The sequence below is a fragment of the Vombatus ursinus genome, unplaced genomic scaffold (genome assembly GCF_900497805.2).
Source record: "Vombatus ursinus unplaced genomic scaffold, bare-nosed wombat genome assembly UNPS02009918.1, whole genome shotgun sequence".
Lineage (NCBI taxonomy): Eukaryota > Metazoa > Chordata > Mammalia > Diprotodontia > Vombatidae > Vombatus > Vombatus ursinus.
This window is the reverse complement of record NW_020949696.1, coordinates 2,691,229-2,713,869: the sequence shown is the minus strand read 5'-3', so window position 1 is coordinate 2,713,869 and position 22,641 is coordinate 2,691,229. Positions and strand designations below refer to the sequence as shown.

The 22,641-nt window shown below is 48.1% G+C and overlaps 1 protein-coding gene across 6 annotated transcripts in view; it reads left to right on the top strand.

Moving 5' to 3' along the window:
* MEF2B (myocyte enhancer factor 2B) overlaps window positions 1-21,697 on the top strand; it is a 34,736-nt gene extending 13,039 nt beyond the window's left edge. Inside the window, exons 1-9 of one of the 6 annotated variants that reach the window (XM_027853061.1) lie at window positions 3,700-3,844; window positions 6,474-6,546; window positions 8,070-8,273; window positions 9,008-9,142; window positions 9,414-9,597; window positions 9,797-9,945; window positions 10,040-10,151; window positions 10,551-10,662; window positions 11,105-11,856. In XM_027853061.1, coding sequence (XP_027708862.1) covers window positions 6,493-6,546; window positions 8,070-8,273; window positions 9,008-9,142; window positions 9,414-9,597; window positions 9,797-9,945; window positions 10,040-10,151; window positions 10,551-10,662; window positions 11,105-11,345 — 1,191 coding nt within the window. In that variant the 5' untranslated portion in view covers window positions 3,700-3,844; window positions 6,474-6,492 and the 3' untranslated portion in view covers window positions 11,346-11,856. Of the gene's footprint in view, window positions 1-3,699; window positions 3,845-6,473; window positions 6,547-8,069; window positions 8,274-9,007; window positions 9,143-9,413; window positions 9,598-9,796; window positions 9,946-10,039; window positions 10,152-10,492; window positions 10,663-11,104; window positions 11,857-21,678 lie in introns of those variants that run through there. The other 5 variants (XM_027853065.1, XM_027853064.1, XM_027853062.1 and 2 more) reach the window with 5 other exon arrangements.
* Window positions 21,698-22,641: the final 944 nt, after the last annotated feature.

Below are 22,641 nucleotides of genomic sequence, written 5' to 3'. Positions count from 1 at the left end.
GACATGGCCTTGATTCCCTTCCAGGACACTGAGCAATCATTTGTTGCTCTGACTGAGTATTTGAAGGCCTGCCATGTGGGAGAGGGTGGAGTTTTTCTGCTTGGTCCCATATGACAGAATGAGGAGCAGACATTGTAGAAAGACCGATTTAGGGTCAATGCTAGATCTTTCTTGATAATTAGATTATCACAAAGTAGAATGGCCTGCCCTCGAAGGCCATGGGCCTTCACTGACCCGGCCTTTAAGCAAGGGCTTTAGCGATGCCTAGGTCTCCCCTATCCTGAATAAACCTTAACTAGATCTTACCATCCCCTCGAGCCAAAGCCTACACATCTCTTCTCTTTCATGGCCAAATTCCCAGAAAAAGCTGTCCATACTCTGCCTCCACTTCCTCTTCCTCTCATCCCTCATCCCCTTGCAATCTAGCTTCCAATCTTGTCACTAAACGGAAACCGTCCTCTTCAGAGTTATCAATGGTCTCTTAACTGGGAAATCTGACAGCCTTTTTCCATCTTTGTTCTTAATAACTCAAACTTTTGACCCTGGGGACCACTCACTTTCTCCTTTCGGGGTGACAGAGCTCTCTCTTGGTCCTCCTACCTAGCTGACCACTTCTCCGTTTCCTTGGCTGGCTCATTGTCCATATCGTGCCCCCACATTCTGTCCTGGGCTCTCTTCTCTCTATACTCACTCACTTGGTGTCCTCGTCGGCTCCCATGGGTTTAATTATCATTATTAGGTTGTTGACTCAGATCTCTATATCTAGCTCCAGTCTTCCTCTTCAGTATCCACATCATCATCCACATGCCTACTAGACCTTTTGAATTGGATGACCTATAGATATCTCAAATTCTGCTTGGTCTAAACACAATTCATGGTCTTTCCTCCCCAAACTCACCCTCCTCTGAACTTCTTTATTTCTGTCGAAGGCCTCAGCATTGTTCCAGTTACCCGAATTTGCAACTCCTCATCTCACCCTCCCCATATATCCAGTCAGTTGCCAGATTTTGTCATTTCTACCTCCAATTTCTGCCTCTTGGATGTTTCCCCTTCTCTCCACTCATTCAGCCACAAACATATTGGCCCTCATCATCTCCTGCCTGGACTTTTGCAATGGACTTCTAATTGGGCTACCTACCTCAAGTTTCTTCCCACTCCCATCCATCCTCCACCCTTCTGAAAAGATGATTTTCTTTAAGCACAGTTCCTACCACGTCACCCCGCCCCCTACTCAATAGCTTCCAGTGACTCTCTATTACTTCTGGGATCAAACATGAAGCCCTTTACATTTAATAAATGGGGACGCCATCCTGCCTTTCCTACCTTATTACATATTATTTCTCTTCAGGCATACTATGCGCCAAACAAACTGGTACACACACACACACACACACACACACACACACACACACTCACTCCTTCTTCCTCTCTTCCATCAGCTGTCTCATATCTAGGATGCTTACTTTCCTTGCCTCTAGCCCTTAGAAGTCACAGTTTCTTTCCACATGAAGCTTTTCCTGATCTCCCCAGATGCTAATGCTTCCCCACCCCTCCCCAAATTTTCTTATATTTATTTTGTATGTATATATGTGTATGTATAGCCATAGCTTACAATGTAGCCAGAGGAGACAATATATGTATATTATATATGTGTACATATATGTCATATTTATGTATGTATTTTGTGTGTATGTTGTGCATGAACTATGTGTATGTGTGTGTATATATACACATATATATGCACACTTAGATAGATAGAGATATAGATGTTGTCCTTCAAGATAAGCATCCTTCTACTTTTTTCTCTGTATTCCCCATGCCTGGCACATAGGAATAAGGGAATAAGGAATCCTTATATAAATTCTGAATAAAAGGATTTGTTCTGTGAAGTTTGGATTCAGCTCAAGGGCCACACTTGAGGACCTAGAGGGCCACATGTGGCCTTGAGGCTACAGGTTCCCCACCCCTGGATTAGACTGTGGTTTTACTAGTTTAGGGAACCCGCAGGTGAGGAGACATCTTCTATTGACACAGGTGAACACCTTCTCTGTAGCTGGTAGTCTAGAACCCTGAGAATAACTTGTCCAGGGTCACCCAGCTGATATGTACCACAGTCAGCATTTAAACAGATTTTCTTGGTTTGGCTCTGAGACCAGCTCTCTGTCCATGACTCCATGCTACCTCTTATCTGGCATACAGTTGGCATTTAATACATGCTTGCTTGCTTGCTTCCTTCCTTCATAATAACAATTAATGTTTCTACAGACTTGAATAACAATTAACATTTATATGGACTTGAAGACTTGCAATGCACTTTACAAATATTATCTCATTTGCTCCTCAGAAGTATTCTGGGAGATAAGTGCTATTATTACCCCCATTTTACCGATGAGGAAACTGAAGCAAGACATCGGCTAAGTGACTTGCCCAAGGTTATGCACCTAGTAACTGTCTGAGGCCAGATTGGGACTCAGATCTCCCTGGTTCTAGAGCCAGTGTTCTATCCAATGTGCCACCTAGGTCCTTATTGATTGATTGGAATGGTGGAAGAGTAAAGGATAGTTCTGAGTTTCAAGACCTGAAGCTTCCTTAGGCTGGTGTGTGTGTGTGTGTGTGTGTGTGTGTGTGTGTGTGTGTGTGTGTGTAAGGGGTGGTGCTGAATTAGTGGGGAAACTGGACTGGTGTCAGGGGCAATAGGTACAAACCCAGGGCCCCCTGCCTCACCATCTTTGGCCAGAGTCTTAGGCAGAGACTTCCTTTCTGGATCCCAGTGGAAGGGAAAGATTCTAAGATCAGGTCCCATTCTTGGGCCTCCCCTTGTGAGCCTGAGGTCCTGAAATATGATGGCTCTTTGACATTGATTTTATCCCTCACCAACAGCCAGGGCTTTTGTGTGAGGGAGTTTGATGCCATTGGAGCCGAAGAAGTAGGAAAGAAAAGGTCCCATTGGCCCCTTTCCCTTTTCCTGCCCCCTCCTTGGAGAACCAGCATGGTGGTTTAGAAAGAACCCTGAAGTCAGAAGACCAGGACCCAAATCCTAGCTACCCTAGTGTGAGAGATTTCACCTCGTGTGCCATAGCTTCCTCATCTCTCTGGAAAGTGAGGGGAATGGAGCAAGTGACCTCCCAAGGCCTTTCCAGCCCTGGATCTCATGGAGTTGGAGGCCGGGCAGGGAATATGGAGCCTGGAGAAGTTAAGGCTGGGGGGTGGGGTGGGTATGGGGTGAGGACATCTATGTAGCCAAAGCCTTTGTACTTAGCTTGGAGCCAGAGATCAGGACAAAGGACAAGGGCCATGGGAGGGAATTATAGAAGATTTCAACTCAAGGAAAAACTTCAGTGAGTCATAGCTCTAAAGTTGGAAGGGACCCTCCAGGCCAACTAGGCCATCCCCTCATTTTACACATGAGAAAACTGAGGTCTATAAGAGGGGAAGCCATTACCCAAGGGCACGCGGGAAGTAAATATCAGAACCTGCGTTCAAGCTGTCCTCTGACTCCAGTGTTCTAACCATTGTAACACCTTGCCCTTCTTAACAATTAGAGCTGCCCTGAAGGGGGATGGTCTACCTGGGGAGGTATGGAGCTGGTCATCCAGAGGCCGGATAACCACTTGTGGCCAGTTTCATGGAAGGGATCATAGTTCCAGTTTGAAGATAGCCCTAAGATCTCCCCCTCTTCCATTTCTGAGATTAGATGAGCAGCCCTGGAAAGGGCTCAGCAAGCCGTCATAGCAGAGGTGCTAGTCCTCCCTGAACACGTCAGACATTGAAAAGGCATCTGGAGCCATCACCAGTCGACTTGACTTTTGTCCTGCTACTGGACTTCATGACTTTGGAAGAGACAGTAAGGCTGACAACTGTGCAACTCTGCCTCACTGAAATCTAATTCATATGCAAGTCAAGACATCACCCCGTGATGACATTGGTCCTCTTCGAAAACAAGAATGAACAGCGACCGTCTTCTGCCTGCAGCCCCACCCCCCCTCTCCATGACTGGGGGTGATGGGCCCCCATGGAGGAAGGGGCCCAGCTGGGAAGCAGGGTTGGCACTTTCCCTTGGGAAGGCAGGGGGCACAGCTCCCCATGTCACCAGGCGCCCCTGGGGGCCAGGCGGGGGTGGAGGGACGAGGCCCGGGCCGTGGGAACTCTGCGGTTTCCGTCCAGAATTAAAATTAGCCCTGATGTTAAATTTAGCACCAGCCCAGAATTGAGACTGGACCCCAGCCTTGTCCCTCCTACTTCCAGGCCCTTGGCTCCCCAGGCGTAGTTCGAAGAGTCCTAGGCTTGGGAACAGGAGGTCCGGGTTCCAATCACAGCTCTGCTGCTTACCTCTTTGTTCATGTTGTCAGCCTATCCCCTAGTAGAGACTTCCAGTGATGGGCAACTCATTACCTTGATTCAGGTCATTCCACAAGAAGGTTCCTTCCAACTCTGAGACACCTGTGTGACCGTAAGAAAGGTCTATGAGCTTGTTTTCTCATCTCTAAAATAAGGGGGGCTGGACTAGATGACCCCAAAGGTCCTTCCCAACTCTAGTATTCCATGACTCTATGACAAGTGGATGGGACATGCTAGGGGGTAAGGAGTCCCTAGGCCTATGTCCCCCAAGAGCCCTTTCCCACCCTTCAAGGCCTCTAGCCTTCTCCTATGCAGAAGGATCTACAAATCCTACCAGTTTCTGGGGCAACCCTTCTTTCCCAAAATACCCAGAACATATCCCAGCCAATTGGTTCCCAAACTGGGCTAAGGCCTGGTGAAGACACAGCCCTCTCCTCTCACCCCTACTGCTTCTCTCACGCTACCAAAGGACTCCATTTAGCGACTGTGGTGGCTGGTCCTGGTTCTGTTTCCGGAGCCTGCCCATAGATTTAGCTTCTGTGGGTGGGAGTTGAGGGGGAGGGAAGGAAGTAAAAAATATAACAGCCCTCCAACCCAAACATCCTAAGGAATTTTTCCCTATGTTATTGGCTACATCACTTCCAGAGACTCAGAAAACTGAATCTGGACGGTGCCTCAAAATCCAATCCTAGTCTGAGCAGGAATGTCCAGACCCATATCCCCAGCAAATAGACAGCCAGCCTATATCTGCCAAGGCAGTACATCCTATTTGGGCAGTCCTAATTTTAGGGATATTTTCTCTGACATCAAACAATCGAGCAGAATGTTTGCTGTTCAGCCATTTCAGTCATGTCTGATTCTTTGTGACCCCATTCAGGGTTTTCTTGGCAAAGATGCTAGAGTGGTTTGTCATTTCCTTCCCCAACTCGTTTTACAGATGAGGAAACTGAGGGTTAAGTGACTTGTCCAGGGCCACACAGCTACTATCTGAGGCTAGATTTGAACTCAGATCTTCCTGACTCCAGGCCCAGGGTTCTATCAGCTGCACCATCTAGCTATCCATGAGCAGAATATAACTTCTCTCTGTTGTTTTAAGTTCAGCTTTCTTGGGGCTAAGGCTAAGTACCGCTTCAAACTTTTCTCTTCTTGCTAAGCATCCTCAGTTCCTTTGGCTAGTCATCCTATAAAAAGGTCCGTTTGTCTTTCTGATTGCCCCCTTTCCCAACATGCTCCAGTTTGTCAATGCTCTTCCTAAAAAGAGGCCCCCATTGCTGATCACAATACTCCAGATGAGGTCTGGCCAGGGTAGAGGACAGCAGAAGTCTCACCTCTATCCTTCTGGGCTCTGGGCCTTTCTAAATGCAACCTTGCACAGCACACCGGAGACTCACCCTGAGCTGGCAGTCTGCCAAAACCCTCGAGCCTTTATCACAAGAACAGGCCAACTAGATCGTTAAAATAAAAGGGCTGGATTCTTTGAGTTTGAAAATCTCTCCCATCTCTGACATTCTATGTTCCACGTTCCAAGAGCCCTCTTGGGTGACATTCTTAGTTCCTTTTTTTTTTTTCAAAGGGGTATGTGTGTGTGTGTGTGTGTGTGTGTGTGTGTGTGTTTGTGTGCGCTCGCGCAAGAAAGAGACAGACAAGACAATTTTGGGATGACCTTGCTAAGCAGATAACAAGGACCTGTGGAAGAATTTGGGGCAGGAGTGGACCCCGGATATATCAGTTTTCCTCCTGGAAATAGGTTTAGACCAACACCTTTACACCATATACCACCCAATAAGTTGCAAATGAACACATAATCTAAATATAAAAAGAAGAATTATTTTTAATTGTTTTTATTGTTAATATTCAGGGGTCCTAAATGTTCTAAATATTTTTTAAAATTTTAAATTAAAATAATATGTTAATGTTCATAATATTCAATATTATATTTGATTTTAAGTTAATATTTATATATTATTAAATGTATAAATAAATATATTTACTACATTAAATATATTTAAATAATTTAATAAATTAATAGAGAAGGCGGCACTTTTCAGTTTTGCTCAGGGCACAGACATGTTATGTAGTGGTGAATGGATCAAAAGGCTTTCAGCTCACCCAGTTTTCTCTTTTCCCCTCTGCAGCCTGTGCCCGGTCCACACCATGGGAAGAAAAAAGATCCAGATCTCCAGAATTCTAGATCAGCGGAACCGTCAGGTGAGAAGGTGGAGGGAGGGAAGGAAGGTGCCTCTGGCCTCCTCTGAGGCTGCAGTTCTCAGCCTCCCCACTACCTCGACTACCACTGTACAATAGCCCTGGGAGGGAGACAGGGAGGGAGGCTCAGCAGGAGAGGGAAAAGAATTTCCCAAGACCATGCTGCAGGTTACCAGATGCCAGGTCTCCTGACTCCTGGGCCATCCTGCCTCTCTGTCACACTCTGGCAATGACAGAGCCTGGACTACCTTTCAAAGAGACGTCTGTCTCATGAAGACACAAAAACAGCCCTTAGGTGCAGGGTTCTTTTTTTTTTTTTTTTTTTGTTAGGCAATGGGGTTAAGTGACTTGCCCAGAGTCACACAGCTAGTTAAGTGTTATGTGTCTGAGGCAGGATTTGAACTCAGGTCCTCCCGACTCCAGGGCTGGTACTCTATCCACTGAACCACCTAACTGCCCTAGGCGCAGGGGCTTTTTAAGGAGATCCAGGACAACACACTCAGAGGATGAGAGAATTGAAACCTGGAGAAACTGAGTCATTTGTCCATGGTCCCAGAGCAAGTTAGTGGCAGGGCCAAGACTAAAACCCAGGGTATGGTCACTGGGGCTCTGGAGCACAGAGGGAGAGGTTAAAGAGCTGGAGGAAGTCATGGGCAGATGGGAGGGGGTGGCACAACCTTTTTTTCATTTTTCATCTTTTTTATTAACACCTTATTTAAAATTTTGTGTTCCAAATTCTATCCCTCCCTCCCTACCCTCCTCCCTGAGATGGTAAGCAGTCAGATACAGGTTATACATGTGCAATTATGTAAAACATTCCCATATTAGTCATTTTGTACGAGAAGACTCAAATAAAAGAAAAAAATGAAAGAAAGTGAAAAATAGCATGCTTCAGTCTGTATTCAATCAGTATCAGTTCTTTCTCTGGAGGTGGATAGTATGCTTTATCATCACACCTTTGGGATTGTCTTGGATCATTGTATCACTGAGAATACCTAAGTCATTCACTGCTGGTCATCGAACAATATTGTTGTTACTGGGTACAGTGTTCTCCTGGTTCTGCTCACCTCATTTTGCATCAGTTCATATAAGTCTTCCCAGTTTTTCTGAAATCTTCCTGCTCATCATTTCTTGTAGCTCAATGATATTCCAATACATATAATCAGCTTGTTCAGCCATTCCCCAACTGATGGGCATCCCCTAGATTTCCAGTTCTTTGCCACCACAAAAAAAGCTGCCACAACCTTCTTATTCCATTATGATCCCCTCATAAAGAGAGCCTCTATGACAAGTCCTTCCTCCTAACCCTGATAGAGTAAAATCAGTTATAGAAAGTTAGGAGGACTTTGGGACTTTCAGGTAACTTGGCTCCCATTCCAAAGCCCAGAGGTTCTTAGAAGGAGCCCAGGCATCTGAGCCAGGGACCCCTCCCCAGCAGTGGAACGAGCTACACAGGTGTGAGCCGGGGGGCCTTCACCTTCCCCCTGCCTCCCCTCCCTCTCTTCATCTGTGTGTCTGGGACCTAGGTGACCTTCACCAAGAGGAAGTTTGGGCTGATGAAGAAGGCCTATGAGCTGAGTGTCCTCTGCGACTGTGAGATTGCCCTCATCATCTTCAACAGTGCCAACCGCCTGTTTCAGTACGCCAGCACCGACATGGACCGAGTTCTGCTCAAGTACACTGAGTACAGTGAACCCCACGAAAGCCGCACCAACACGGACATCCTCGAGGTGACTCAGGGCCTGCCCCTCAGGACCTGGGAGGCAGGAAGAGAAGGTCTCTAATGGCCCCTCAAGCCCTCATGGTCCATGCTCTAAGACCCTTCTCAGCTCTGATGCTGTGTTCTAAGATTCCTCTATGCTCTGACATTCTTTGTACTAAGGTCACTCCTAAGCACTAACATTCTGGGTTATAGGGTCTCATTCAGCCCCAACATTCTCTGTGCTATGATCCCTCCAAACTGTGACATGTGAGGGATGCTAAGATCCCTCCCCATTCTAACACTCCAGGTTCTAAGGTCTTGTTCTGCTTTGACATTCTCTGTTCTAAAGTCCCTCCCGTGACATTTTGGTTCTGATGTTTCTTTTGGCTCCGACATTCTGTGTTCTACGTTTAAAGGCCCCCTCTGAGTTCTAGTTCTATGATTTTTTTTTAACTCATCTGGGCTACTTATTATTCGTACCTCCTATCCCCTAGACAGGTCCTCAGTGGCCACATCTTTCTCCCCATCAGACCAGGGCTCCTCCCTCAGATTAGGGGATACCTTCAGGTAGGAGCTGTGCCTTTCCCCTCAATCCCAAGGCTCCTAGACCCAGTGTCCCAATGAGGGACACTGTCTAGAAGGGGAGATGGGATCTGATGAAACCTTGATCCCAGGAGAGCCCCAGATTGGGCAGGGATGGGAGGCAGGATCTCTCCTCCCAGTGGGGAGATACCCATAATCCATTGCATCCTCTCTCCTCAGACGCTGAAGCGGAAGGGCCTTGGCCTAGAGAGTCAGGAGTTGGAGCTGGATGAGGGGCTGGTGGAGCCAGGGGAGAAGCTGCGGCGTCTTGGGGGTGATGGGGCTGATATAGCCCTGGTTCGACCCAGGTTTTATGTAAGTGTCTTCTCCTACAGTTCAGTCTCCTCTCTCTAAACCCTCCTCCACCTCATTATATCTGGATTCCCCTTCTCTCTCATTCCCACATCTGAGTAAGGGGGAAAAGAACACTGGCTTGGAATTTAGAAAATTGTGTTCAAATGTCAGCTTTACCCAAGTCATTTCATGTCTTAGAGCCTCAATTTCTTTATCTGTAAAATAGGACTAATACTTCTTACCCCAAATCTTAAACTTGACCAATTATTCCCACCTCCTCTTTGCCCTGCAGTCAGCAACTCCTGCTTTGCCTAGCCCTGACCTGGCATATGGGGCAGTGCCTCCCCCAGGGTCTGGGTCTGAACCCTGCGGACTAGGTGAGGCCTCCCCTGGCCAGGGCCGTCCATCCCCCTTCCGTCCTGCTGCATCCAAGGCTGGTCCCCCATCAGGCCGTTCCCCAGGGCCGCTGCCCCCAGGTGAGAGATGAAGGTGGGTGGGCTCCCCTAGCAAGGGAGTAGCAGGGCAGGAAGTGGGCATGAGGAGTAGGCAGAAAATGAGGCGATGGGGCTGCTGTGGGACGAGTCTGGGGTTCCCAGGTTTTTCAGGGTGGGAGAATGGGAGGGTAGATAGTGCTCCCTCTTGTATACTCCCTCCTCTGCCCCTCTCTCCTCTCAGCAGGTCTAGGGCCCCCACTCTTCTCCCCAGGCAACCTTCCTCGGGCTCTGGCCAACAAGACCCCTCCCCCTCTATATGCAGCAGCTGATGGACGGAGGCCAGACCTGCCTAGTAACCTGACAGGGCCCAGGGCGGGCCTGAGTGCCACAGTGAGTGAGGAATGGGAGCTATGGCAGAATCTGGGGAGGACTGGAGGGGTGGGAGAAACCTGGGTATGTGACAGTACCACCACCCTTCCCACAGAGAACTCTCTATGGAAGCCTCCAGAGCCCCAGCCCCATCTCAGCCCCTGGCAGTGGTGGTCTCTCTAGTCATGGACTGGGGGCTTTTCCCTTCCTTTCCTCTAGCCAGGCAGGTAAGACTCTCCCTAAATACACACACATTTCCTGAGCCCCATTCAGAGGAGGCAGCTCTAAGCTGTGCTCCAGCCCTGGGGATAGAATCATCCACACTTACCAATCATTTATGTATTTACCCAACTACAAGTCAAAAAAAGGTTTCAGCAAGGGTCCAAGGCTAAGGGGCCGGGGGGGGGGGGGGGGGAGGGGAAGAGGAAAGTCTAAATGACTCTAAGTAAGGGGAAGAGGGGGAATGAATCCGTGCATGACCTTGGACTCCCGGTGACAAGATTAGAGCTTGGACTGGAATCCAGTTTGTCCCAGGCTTACCTTCCTCCTCCTGTCTTCCTTCCATCAGTCCAGAGTCTCCCCCTAGAACACACAGTTCCAGCTGACTTTATCCCCACTCCCTACAGAGTATGGTCATGGAGACCCCTCCTCTCACCCGGGCCTCCTCCAGCCCATGGCCCTGGTCCCCTGGCAGCCCCCAAAGGGGGACAGATCCCCCAGCTCCCAGTCACACCTTAGGTGAGTATCCCAGCCCTCCGTGACTCCCCATCACCCACCTCATTTTCCTCTTCTTCCCACACCTCATCCTCAGCCCCAACCTAACCTGTCCCTCCAAGACCTCTTCACCGTAACCCGAGCCTTGCCTGTATCCAACCTAATCCCCAGACTTCACTCTGCAGGGCGCCTGCTGGCCCCTACGGGTAGCGCCCTCTGCGCAACTTCCCAAATGTCGAGTCTGGCGCCCTCAGCCCTGCCTAGCTCCCCAGGCTGGGAGAGGGAGGGGAGGATGCACGGACTCCAGGTGCTGCGTGACCCTGGGCAAACTGGACTGGGTGAAGTCGAGGGTGCCTTCCGCTCCAAGTGTCCGGAGAGTCCCCGGGGGCTGGGAGGAGATGCCTACAGCTCAGGTCTCCCCAGAGACAGGGGCCGGGGCTCACTTTTTTCTCTCTCGGCTCCGCAGTGTCCGCCCCGGCTCCGCCTCGGGTCCCGGGGAGGAGGCTCCAGCGGCCCCGGGAGGCTCTCCGCCGGCCCCAGCGCTCAGTATCAAGTCGGAGCGCGTGTCCCCGGGGGCTGCGCCCCCATCGGAGCGCCCAGCATCCCGGGACGACTTCACCAAGAGTTACCAATACCCCACAGTAGGGCTGGCCCGGCCCTGCCAGCCGCTCCGGCGGCTCCACGTGGCGGACGGCTGGCCCAGATAGGGAATGGGCCGGCCCCTCCGCCCTAGGGCGACCCCCTGGCCACTTCTCCACCCTCGGGACTCCTGGCTCTCTGGGCGTCGGTCTCTCCCCGAAGGGGAGAGGAGAAAACTTGTTTCAGGGACCCCCACCCTCCAGCCCACGTGGAAGGGCTTAGCTGCTGCCTTGGCCCGTTCCAGCACAGTCCTAGGCAAAGAGAAGGCAGAGGGGAAGAATGGAAAGGGCAGGCGGTGAAGGTCGGTTGGGCGACCACTTTGGCGTGTCACTGATCCTCCCAGTCAACGTTTAGGGCTGAATGGAAACAGGGGATCCAGAACTGGAGCTTCCCCTTGGTGGCGTTCCTGTTTCCCCCCCTAATTCAAGGGCTTCCAGGTGTAGCCCCTAATTGTCCCCTCCATCCTCACTTTGGGCTGGGCCTCTGTTGGTCTCCCACTTGCCCTGCCCCATCCGCTGTTCCTTCCTGGGGCTGACAAAGTTCCCCTCTTGTAACCAATAAAAAAAAAATGCTTGGGAATAGAGATTGTCCCATTCCTCTGCTCCCAGGCCCCGGGTCTCCTCTGGGAGACCAGATCTCTTGGAGGTGGCCAATTCATGCATGGAAGAGTAAAGAGCCCCCAGGGAACAGGGATTTCTGGGAGCTGCTCTCTGTGGAGGGCCCATTAAACCCCAAACCTCTCTCTCTGGAGTGGAATCCTGAACCAAGGCCTTGGTGAAGCAACTTCTCTTTAGGCCCCAATTTCCTCCTCTATAAATTGGTGTTGGGGTCGGGGTGGCTCCTAAGTGCTCCTCAGAGCACTTGAGAGTTCTAGGCCTCTCAAACCCCTAGGCCCACACCTCTCACTCCCCACCCCCTCCTATATCCTCACTCATCCCAGCCCCCTCAGAATCCCATCTCAGGCCCCAGACCTGCTCCCATAATTGATGACCCTCACCCCCAAGCCCAAGTCAATCCAAGAAACCTTTAAATGCCACCTGTGTGCAGGGCTCAGTGCTGGGAGAGAAATTTAGGGAGGCTCCAAGTTTATACAAGATGGGTTCCCCGGCCTTCTGGATCTCACAGGCTAGTAAGGGGTAATTACATAATCTATGAGCCTTCGTGAGAAGTGCAGTGGAGAGGTACAGAACATAGTGCTATGTGAGATGTGAAGAATAGTCTTTACCAATAGAGAGGAATCACAGAAGGCTTCCAGGAGGAGGTGGCATTGGAAGTAGGACAGGTGGGAAGGAACCAGCAGATTAACAGCACATGCAAAGACACAGAGGCAGGACAAGCTGGGCGTATTTGGAAGACAGGGGGTCATCTGGTTTGACTCACATGAGGAGTTCAAAAATGAGGGCAATGTGAAAGAAGACTGGAAATAGAGAGTGACCCCAGATTGGAGAGAGCCTGGAATGCCAAAGTGAATAGGCTGAACTTTTTGCTCACAAGGCAATAGAGCCCCAGATGATTTTTTGAACAGAGCAGTAGCATGGGCAGATCTTTGCATAAAGGAGAGTATTTTGGCAATGAAATAAAGGATAGATTGGGAGGGAGAGGGCGAATGGAGGCAAGAAAATAGAAAATACAAGAATAGTCTAGCTGGGTGTTAAGGAGGGCTTGCTTGAATTAGAACAATGGTTCTCAAATATTTTGTTCTCAGGACTGCTTTATAGTCTTTTTATTTTTTTTGTGGGGGGGCTAGGCAATGGGATTAAGTGACTTGCCCAGGGTCACACAGTTAGTATCAAATGTCTGAGGCTGGATTTGAACCCAGGTCCTCCTGACTCCAGGGCTGGTGCTCTGCTTTGTCACCTAGCTGCCCCACTGCTTTACATTCTTAAGCATTATTGAGGACCCCGCCCCCTCAAAGAGTTTTTGTTTTTGTGAGCTATAGCAATCAATATTTCCTGAATTAGAAATGAAGATATCTCAGTGTTATTATGAACATAGTTTGGACCTTGTGAACCCCTTGAAAGCGTCTCAGCGCCCCGTAGATGTTCCCAGACCGCACTTGGAGAACTCCTGTATTAGGATGGTGGAAGTAGGAATAGAGACCCGGGGAAGGATACAAGAGAAACTGTGAGCAGTGTTGGAACGAGGGCGGGATCACTAGAGCCTTGTCCAGGACAATGATTTTTACAGGGGGCAAATTTATCACCCACAAAATCATTTACCCAAGGAAAAAGGAGGGGAGAGGAGAGAGATTCCAGGTACCCAGTGCATTCAACTTGAGATAAGGAGCAAACAGGGACATTGAGATTCAGTGATCCTTCCTACCAGCTTCTGCCTGGGCAGAAAGAAAGTCCCATTCCCAGGAAGCCGGGGGGGCGGTCAGTGGAGTGGGAAGCAGTTTCCTCTCATGAACCAACAGCAAAGAGCAAGCCGGTCAGAACCAAGGGCTGGGCTGTTGCTGGGAGAATGCTAAGCTCTCCTAACCATCCTTTTTCCAGTAGAGGATATGCTCGTCAGAGGCTCTGCAGCGCCCTCTACTGGGAGGGAAGGGGCACTTCAGGGCCAGAGCCCTCCAAAGAGCAAGAATCAACCTGGACTTTGGCGCCAACTTCCTCACTGGCATCTCCAGTGTCTCCCCTCTGTCCTCCTCTAGAGAAAGGCGTCTTAACCTTTTTTGTGTCGAAGACCCCTCTGGCACTCTGCTGAAGCCCATGGATCCCTTCTTAGAATAATGTTTTTAAATGCAAAAACTTAAAATACACAGATTACAGAGGAAACTAGTTTAATTTAAATACAGTTATCTATCTATCTATCTATACATATATATGTACATATATGTATATGTATATTTAAATATATATATATACATATATTTAAATCCCAAGTTCATATACCTCAGGTAGAGATCCCTGCTATGGAGTCACCCTCCTAAAGTCCAATCCTGATGGATTCCCTCCCCCTACTCTCCTTGGCTCCCCATTATCCACAGGAAAAAGAACAACCTTCCTAACTTGGCATTGGAAGCTTTCCTCAGTCTGACCCTAGCCTCTCTCTCCCAATTCATCCCACAATGCTCTCTTCATGGACCCTATGATGAATGGCTTTGTCCACTGGGCAGGCCCTTCGTGTTACCGATAGGAAAAATGAGGGCCAGAAATAGTGATTGTCCAAAGTCACATGACAAGTTGCTATCAGAACCAGGCCTAGAACTTGGGTCACCTGCCTGGCAGGGTGGAAACTGGATCAGAAACAGAAATCAAGGAGAAATGTCCAAGGTCTTGGACTTAAGAGAGAAACTAGGAGAACCCATCAATTCCATCTCCCAGTAGGTAGCATAGGGGATAGAGCAACGGACATGGAGTTGGGAAGACCTGAGTTCAAATCTGGCCTCAGACGCTTACTAGCTGTGTGACCCTGGACTAATCACTTAAATCTCTCCAAGTCTCAAATTCCTCATCTGTAAAATGAGAAGGTTGGTTGTTGTTCAGTCGTGCCCAATTCTTTATGACCCCATATGGGGTTTTCTTGGCAAAGATTCTGGAGTGGTTTGCCATTTCCTTCTCCAGCTCATTTTACAGATGAAGAAACTGAGGCAAACAGGGTTAAGTGACTTGCCTGGGTTCACACAGTAAGTGTCTGAGGCCAGATTTGAACTTAGGGCTGAGTCTTCCTGACTCCAGGCCTAGCACTCTATCCACTGTGCTACCTGCTGGGAGATCGGTGCCACTTAGCTGCCCTGAAAAGTGAAAACTATTCTTGTAACAGAGGATGGTTGGACTCTAGTTCTTGATGCATTTTTTTTTTTAAATTTTTAGGCAATTGGGGTTAAGTGACTTGCCCAGGGTCACACAGCTAGTAAGTGTCAAGTGTTTGGTCTGAGGTCAGATTTGAACTCAGGTCCTCCTGACTTCAGGGCCAGCGCTCTATCCACTGCGCCACCTCGCTGCCCCTGGACTCTAGTTCTAAGGTCCCTTCCTGCTCTGACTCTTTGAGCCTATGATCCACCTTACCTCCAATGGGGAGTGGGATAGAGAAAGGACTCCTGGGAAATGGGACATGCAGAGGTTGGAATGTGGATCCAGCCTAAGGTTCATGAAATGTAGATTAAATTCCATTGTGAGGCTAAATGGGTCCTGTGGGTGGTACCCAAGACATAGTATAGACCTCAAAGTTCAAGAGAGCAATTTTGACTCTCACAGACCACTATGGACAACAAATTTCCCTTAGACTTCTCTTCCTCCTTTCATTTCTTTGTGCCCCCAGAAGCCTGGCTCCCCCACCAGTAGAAGACATTGCATCCCTCTCCAGAATTAAATAGACCTTATTTCATGCTCCGTGACACATTGGGCCAAGAGGACAAGCAGTCACTCATTACCGCTTCCAAGCACTCCTTTAGATTCCATCACTCACCATCCCGATATGTTGCTTTGACCTGATACTGGTGTCAGTTGCCTGTTGTCCAATAGGTTCTTTTCTCTCTGTTCTCCCTTCTGACTCAGTCTTCCTCTTTATCCTCACCCTTGCCCTTATACTTGGAGGCTTAAATGCACAGAGTTGATGGCCCCCCAAGCACCCTGGCTTCTTAGCTCATCTACCTCTGATGCTCCCTGGATCCAAACCTTGACTCCACTCTAGTCACACCCAGTCCCACTTTAATCTCTCCATCACCCATAGATGTACGCTTCCATGGTCAAGAACTCTAATTCCTCCGATCTGGCCAGAATTCATCTTTCCATCTTTTCCTATGCCTCAATCCTAAACCTCTTCCTCATCTTCACTGTACCCTACAATCCTTCCACCCCTCAGTATTCCCCCAGACCATCACCGTTGCTCATCTTCACTGTACCCTACAATCCTGCCACCCCTCAGTATTCCCCCAGGCCATCACCATTGCTCTGCATTCATTTTCTTCCCTTGACCCTAAACCAAGAGTTCTTAATCTTTTTCATGTGTCCTGGACTCCTTTGGTGGTCAGTCTGGTGAAGCCTGTGGACCCCTTCTCATAATAATGAATAAATACATAGTATTACAAGGAAAATATTGAAAACCAGTTATCAAAATATTTTTAAAAGTTCACAGACACCCGGGTTAAGAACTGTATAACTGAGTTCAGCTCTACAGTGCCATTAGCTCTTGAATCCCCAACTTTTTTGTCCCTCCCCTGTTCATGCCTTGCTAACCCCCAAAGCCCTACTGTGCACTGTCTCTTCTGCTCAAGTGCTATTGAATGTGACTGAAAAGAGTTGTATTGCTGAACCACAAATTATTTTATCTAATCTCAATGGAGCCCTCAGTGCTGCACACACCACTCCCTCCCTAACTGATTCCTATCTCCACTACCCACAGCAATCAGTCCAAACCTCTTCTTTCCTCAAGCCTCCCACAATGCTTCCTTGTCCCCGACCTCTCAGGAGCGGCAATCATCCCATACTTTCCTAGGAAGATCAAAGCCATTCTCTTTTCTCCCTTACTCTATATCTAAAACCCCCTTCACATCATGCCCTATTTTCTCCTCCTCTGCTCTGATGAAGTGGCCCTTTCCCTCCCCAAGGCCGACCCCTCTTTGCATCCTCCATCCCTTCCCCACCATTTTCTTCCAGCCACTTGCCCCTTCAATTATTCCCTCTGTCTCTCTCATCTTTAATCTCTCCCCATCTCTATTGCATTTCCTGCTATCCAGAAACTTGTCCAGGTCTCCCTGATCTTTAAAAATCTCTCCCCCAATCCCAGGTGACCCCCAAGCTATTGTTCCCCCTTTCCCAGCCAGAGTCTCAGGGGCAAAATAGGCATCAACACTTGTTGCTTCTACTTCCTCATCTTCTCTTCGGCCTTTTGTGGTCTGTCTTCCTGTCTTGCCACTCAACCAAAGCCGCTCTCTTTGTGGTTACAAAACTGCTAACCCCGAGACCTTTTTCTCGTTTCTCATTATTTTTAGTTCCCTGCAGCATCTGACACTATTGACAACACTCTCCCCTTACCGGACATATTCTTTTGGTCCTCTTCTATTTGCCAGACCATTCCATCCCAGTCTTCTTTTTCTGCATCATCCTCCACATACCTCCTTCTAGGTGTGGGGGTCCCTCAAGGGGTCTGACCTGGGACCTTTTATCCTCTCTACATGCTTTCTTGGTGAACTCATCAACCTCCTCCCAGATTCAATTACCATTTCCACGTGGATGACTCCAACATGCCTATATCCAACCCTGAGTCTCTTCTAAATTCCATCAGCAATTGACTATCAGACATTTCCTTCTGGGTGTCCTGTAGGCATCTCTAATTTGGCATGTCCAAAACAAAACTGAAAATCTTTCTTATCTTCTGTCCTAAGCCCACCCATTCTCTGACTTCCCTATTTCTGCTGAGGGTACCACCATCCTTCCAGTCACCCAAGCTGGAAAACAGAGTCATTCTTGACTCGTCTCCTTCGCCACATTCCCTACCCTCATACCTAATCAGATGTCAAGTTTTGCCAATTCTACTTCCATAATATTTCTTTTTTTGTTTTGGAGTTTTTTTTTTGGCTAGGTAATGGGGTTAAGTGACTTGCCCAGGGTCACACAGCAGTCATGTGTCTGAGTCCAGATTTGAACTCAGTTCCTCCTGACTCCAAGGCTGGAGCTCTCTCCACTGCTCCACCTAGCTGCCCCTCTTTTTTTTTTTTTTTCCTGAGGCAATCGGGTTAAGTGATTTGCCGAGGGTCACACAGCTAGTAAGTGTCTGAGGCAGGATTTGAACTCATGTCCTCTGATTCCAGGGCTGGTGTATAATATTTCTCACACAGCTCCTTACCACCTTAGTTCAGGTCCTCACCATCTCTTACTAAGAATATTGCAAAAGCCGTCTAATTAGTCTCCCTGCCTCAAGTTTCTCCCTTCTCCAACCCATCCTCTACACAGCCACCAAATTAATATTCCTAAGACTCAAGTCCCTCCCTTGCTCAAGAAATTTTCGTGGCGCTCTATTACCCCTAGGTTAAAATACAAACTCTTCTGCCTGACATTTAAAGTGTTTTGCCGTTCTGGAGCCCTTTCTTGTAACAATAAGTATAATAAAACAAAACAAAGTAACATATTAGCCACGTCTGAAAATGTATGTCTAATCCATCACCTCTAGTATACTCATCACCTCTCTGCCGGGTCTTCTGAATTCTTCCACTGTTGTTTTGCTTAAAATTATTGTGGGGTTGCGTGAGTTGTGTAAGTAAGCTGCTTTCTATCCATTTGTACAAATCATCCCATTTCTTACATTGCGCTGATTTTCCATTAGATTCATAAGTCACTCATCAGCCACCCCCCAGTAGATAGACACCCACTTCCCTTCCAATTCTTTGCTAATACAAAAAGTGTTGCTAAGACTAATTGTGTATCTGCAAGGCCTTCCCCTCTGTCTTTGACCTCCTTGAGTTGTATGATTAGTGTTGGTAGTGCTGGGTCAAAAGTTCAGTAACTTTTTGAGTATAATTCCAGATTGTTTTCCAGAACAGTTGCATCAATTTACATTTCCACCAACGATGTACTAGTGTGCCTATTTTCCCATAGCTCCTTCATTGTTTACTATTTTCATCCTTTGTCATCTTCGCCAAACTAATAGTCATGAAATAAAACCTTAGAGTTGGTTTAACATGCATGTCCTTTATTATTAGTAATTTGGAGCGTTCTTTTACATGGTTGTAAATTGCTTGCATTTCTTCTTTTGCCTAGTCACATCTTTCGGAGAATGTCCAGACTGCCTTTCCGGGATTCGTGCCTCTTACTTGCCTCCCCTCACTACACATTCCAGCCAAATTAGTCTTCTTGCTGTTCTCTATTCCATATCCTACCTCCCTACCTTTGTCCAGGTTCCCTTGGAATGCATTCTCTACCCAGTGCCACCTCTGAGAATCCCCAGCTGACCTCAGTGGTCTGCTCATGTGCCAGCTCCTATGGGAAGGCATTCCAGTATGGTACAGAAAGAGAATTGAATCTGGAGTCAGACTACCTGTTTTCAAATTTCCCTTCTGTTGCTCCTTGTGTAATCTCAGGCAAGTCACTTAATCTCCCTGAGCTTCAGTTTACTCATCTGTAAAACGAGGACCACTGAATTAGATGTCCTCTGCAGTCCCTTTCTGTGCTACGGTAAATCTCTGAACCTCCCTGGTATTCCTCTCCATGCAGACCACCCATCATCTCCAAGTTCTCCCCAGTAGAACCTTGGCTTCTGACCCTAGAACCAACCTGGACTCAGATTGGTGAGGATCCAGGCCTCCATCATTCTGTACCCTTCACTTTCCAGTTCTCCTTTATGTGTTGGCTTTCCCCATTGGAATGGGAGTTCCTTGAGAGCAGAGACTGTCTTACCTATACTTAGCACAGTGCGTGACACATAGTAAACGCTTTATAAATGCTTTATCTACCTATCACCAATTAGTGTCACCTTGATCCTCAAATTGTCTTACGGTATACTTCACCTTTTATATTTTGTACCTCTACCAGCGTAAATTCCTTAAGGACTAGGATTTTTCTTTGTTTAGTTAATCTTGGAATAGTCTCTTGCTTGTTTTTTTAAAAGTAGGTACTGATAATGAATGTTTGTCAGATAGGATTGGATTAGATTTGGATGTGGTTATAGGAACTTGGGTATTTGGAATCAGAGAACCTGGATTCAAATCCCTGCTAGGATACCTTTTACCCGAGTGACCTTGGGTAGGTGACTTCACCCCTTGGGGTGTTTCCTCCTGTTGGACAGCTTTAAGTGCCGCGGTTGATTTCCCTGATCCCCCGAAGAGAGCTGAAGAGGGCACCAAGCTTTGGCATCTGGCCGCTAGGTGTCAGTCTCCGTTGCTTTTTTTCAGTCTTTGTTGTTTATTTCCCTTAGAGCTGCAACCCGTTGTACTTATAGCCTTCTGCTGCCCCTCTGTCCCTCCATCCCCCACTTGCTCTTAATCATTCCTTCAGTTCTCATGACTCTGATGCCTTAAGATTGTTTGTTTTTTTGGGGGGGAGGTGAGGCAATTGGGGTTAAGTGACTTTCCCAGGGTCACACAGCTAGTGAGTATTATGTGTCTGAGGTCATATTTGAACTCAGGTCCTCCTGACTCCAGGGCCAGTGCTCTATCCACTGTGCCACCTAGCTGTCCCTTGCCTTAAGATACATACAGTGTTTTCCTTACAATACTTCAGTTCGCAAGAGAGTGGGGGGTTAAGAATCCCATCCTACTGAGATGTAGCAGAATGTAGTGGATAAGCATAGGGAGTTGGATCTGGAGTCAGAAGACCTGAACTCAAATCCTGCCTCTGACATTTACCAGCTGTGTGACTTTGAGCAATTGACTTAACCTCTCTGAACCGGTTTCCCCATCTGTAAATCAGGGCAATTATACCTGGCATTCCTCACTTCACCTGATTATTGTGAGGCTCAAATAAAAATACATGTAATTGCAAATTATCATCACAGATGAGAAAAAAGGTTCAGAGACGGCCACTTAATTTTTATTAAAAAATTATATTCATCTTATTGCTACCTTTTGTTTTTACAACACATTTGTTTCAGAATGTGTTCCTCTCCCTACCCTGCAAACCTTCCTTTGCAGGAAAAAAACTTTGGCAGAACTCACCATGCTTGATAATGCATGCCGTGTTCCACACCCGTAGTCACCCACCTCTGCAATGAAGGGAGGAAAGTGCATGAAGAGATTCACTTCACGCACACATGAATTCTGTCCTACATTCCAGGCACTGAGCTGGGTGCTGAAATCACTCCTCAAAAGGAAAACAAAGCTGTGTGACCCTGGGCAAGTTACTTAATCCCGTTGCCTAGCAAAACAAAGCAAAAAAATGAAAACAAAACAGTCCCCACCCTCACCAAATCACAAAATCTTGGAGCTGAAAGGGACCTCATTGGCAATCTAGTCCTACCCATTTCCAAAAAGGAATCCCTACTACAGTATACCAAATCTCTAAACAAAGACCTCAGGTGACGGGGAACTCACTACCTCCTCCTATTTCCCTTCCTTATTGTTTGGGAGCAGCTCCAGCTGCCTGAACCACTTCCCGCTAGTGCTATGGTTCTGCCCTCTGGGGCCAAATAGAACCTTTCTTGCCCCTGACAGGTCTTCAAATACTTGAAGCCAGCTCTCATGCCTTCCCCACCACTCAGTCTTGACTTCAGATGAAGCATCCTCGGTTCCTTTACTCAGTCCTTACGTAATTTGAACTCAGAGCCCGTTGCTGTCCCTTGGGAGCTTCACTAGAACTGAATGGGCAACAAAAAGAGCCATTGGCCCCTGCCTTGGTCTTTCCCTTTCTTTCAATGGGGAGCTCTGAGTGAGGAGGACTTGGAGCTGGGGCAAGGAGGGGCTGGTTAATGTGTCTCTGAACACACAAGTAACCCACTGTGTTTCTTCTGCCTATTCTTTTCTGATTTTAGGTGAATATATTCTTGAGATGAGAGTGCCCAGGTAACCATGGGAGTTTGGGAGAGCCTTAGGTCCCGTCAGAGGTAACTGGAGTTGGAGTAGAATCCACTGGACAGCAGCTCAGCTGGACTGGTTGAGCAGGTCACTATAGCCACCACCCTTTGGTCTCTCCACAGCTTGCAGAGCCCACAAGGCCCTGCCTGGGCACATCCCTGTTTATCTCCAGGCTTACTGGTCCTGGAGCACTCTTTGGGGTCCTGGGAGGCCCCGGGAGGCAGCCTTTGCAGAGAGCAGCACAGGGGATAGAAGTAGCCCCAGGCATCAGGAAAAGTCCACAGAAAAGCCCTCAGCCTCACAAGGCTGGAAATGGGCTTCTGAAGTTCTTCTGAAGTTGGATCTAAACTAGGCAGCTGATGGCTAAGTATGCTCTGCATAAGCCACGAGCAAGGGTAGTTTATACACTGTCAGGAAAGAAGACATGTGGGACATTCCCTAGGAGGCAAGATTGGAGGGACAAGTTTGCTTGAGCACACACACACACACACACACACACACCCTAGTCCCACCCCAAATCTCTTCCCCAAATCTCACTTGTTCTGGGGGCTTGAGCTGGAAGCTTCCCTAAGTGGGCTCATGACACAGCCCCAGACCCACCCCTGCCCCTGCCCCACCCTGCCTGGGCTCCACCCACCATCAGCACCAAGAGGGAGGGATGGGAGAGAAGGGTGGGTGGAAAAGAATGTCAGGCCTCCCCCACATCAATCCTTGATTAGCTGGCATGGAATAGTTAGCACCTAATCAGCAACAATAATGAGTGAAAATAAGACCATTCCCTACATCTCTTCTTCCTTTCACAGCCAAACTCCACATTTGTTTCCACTTCCTTTCTGCCCACTCACTCCTCAATCTCTTCCCATCTGGCTTGCTAACCCACGACTCCACTGAAACCACTCTCTCCATTGCTACCAGGATCT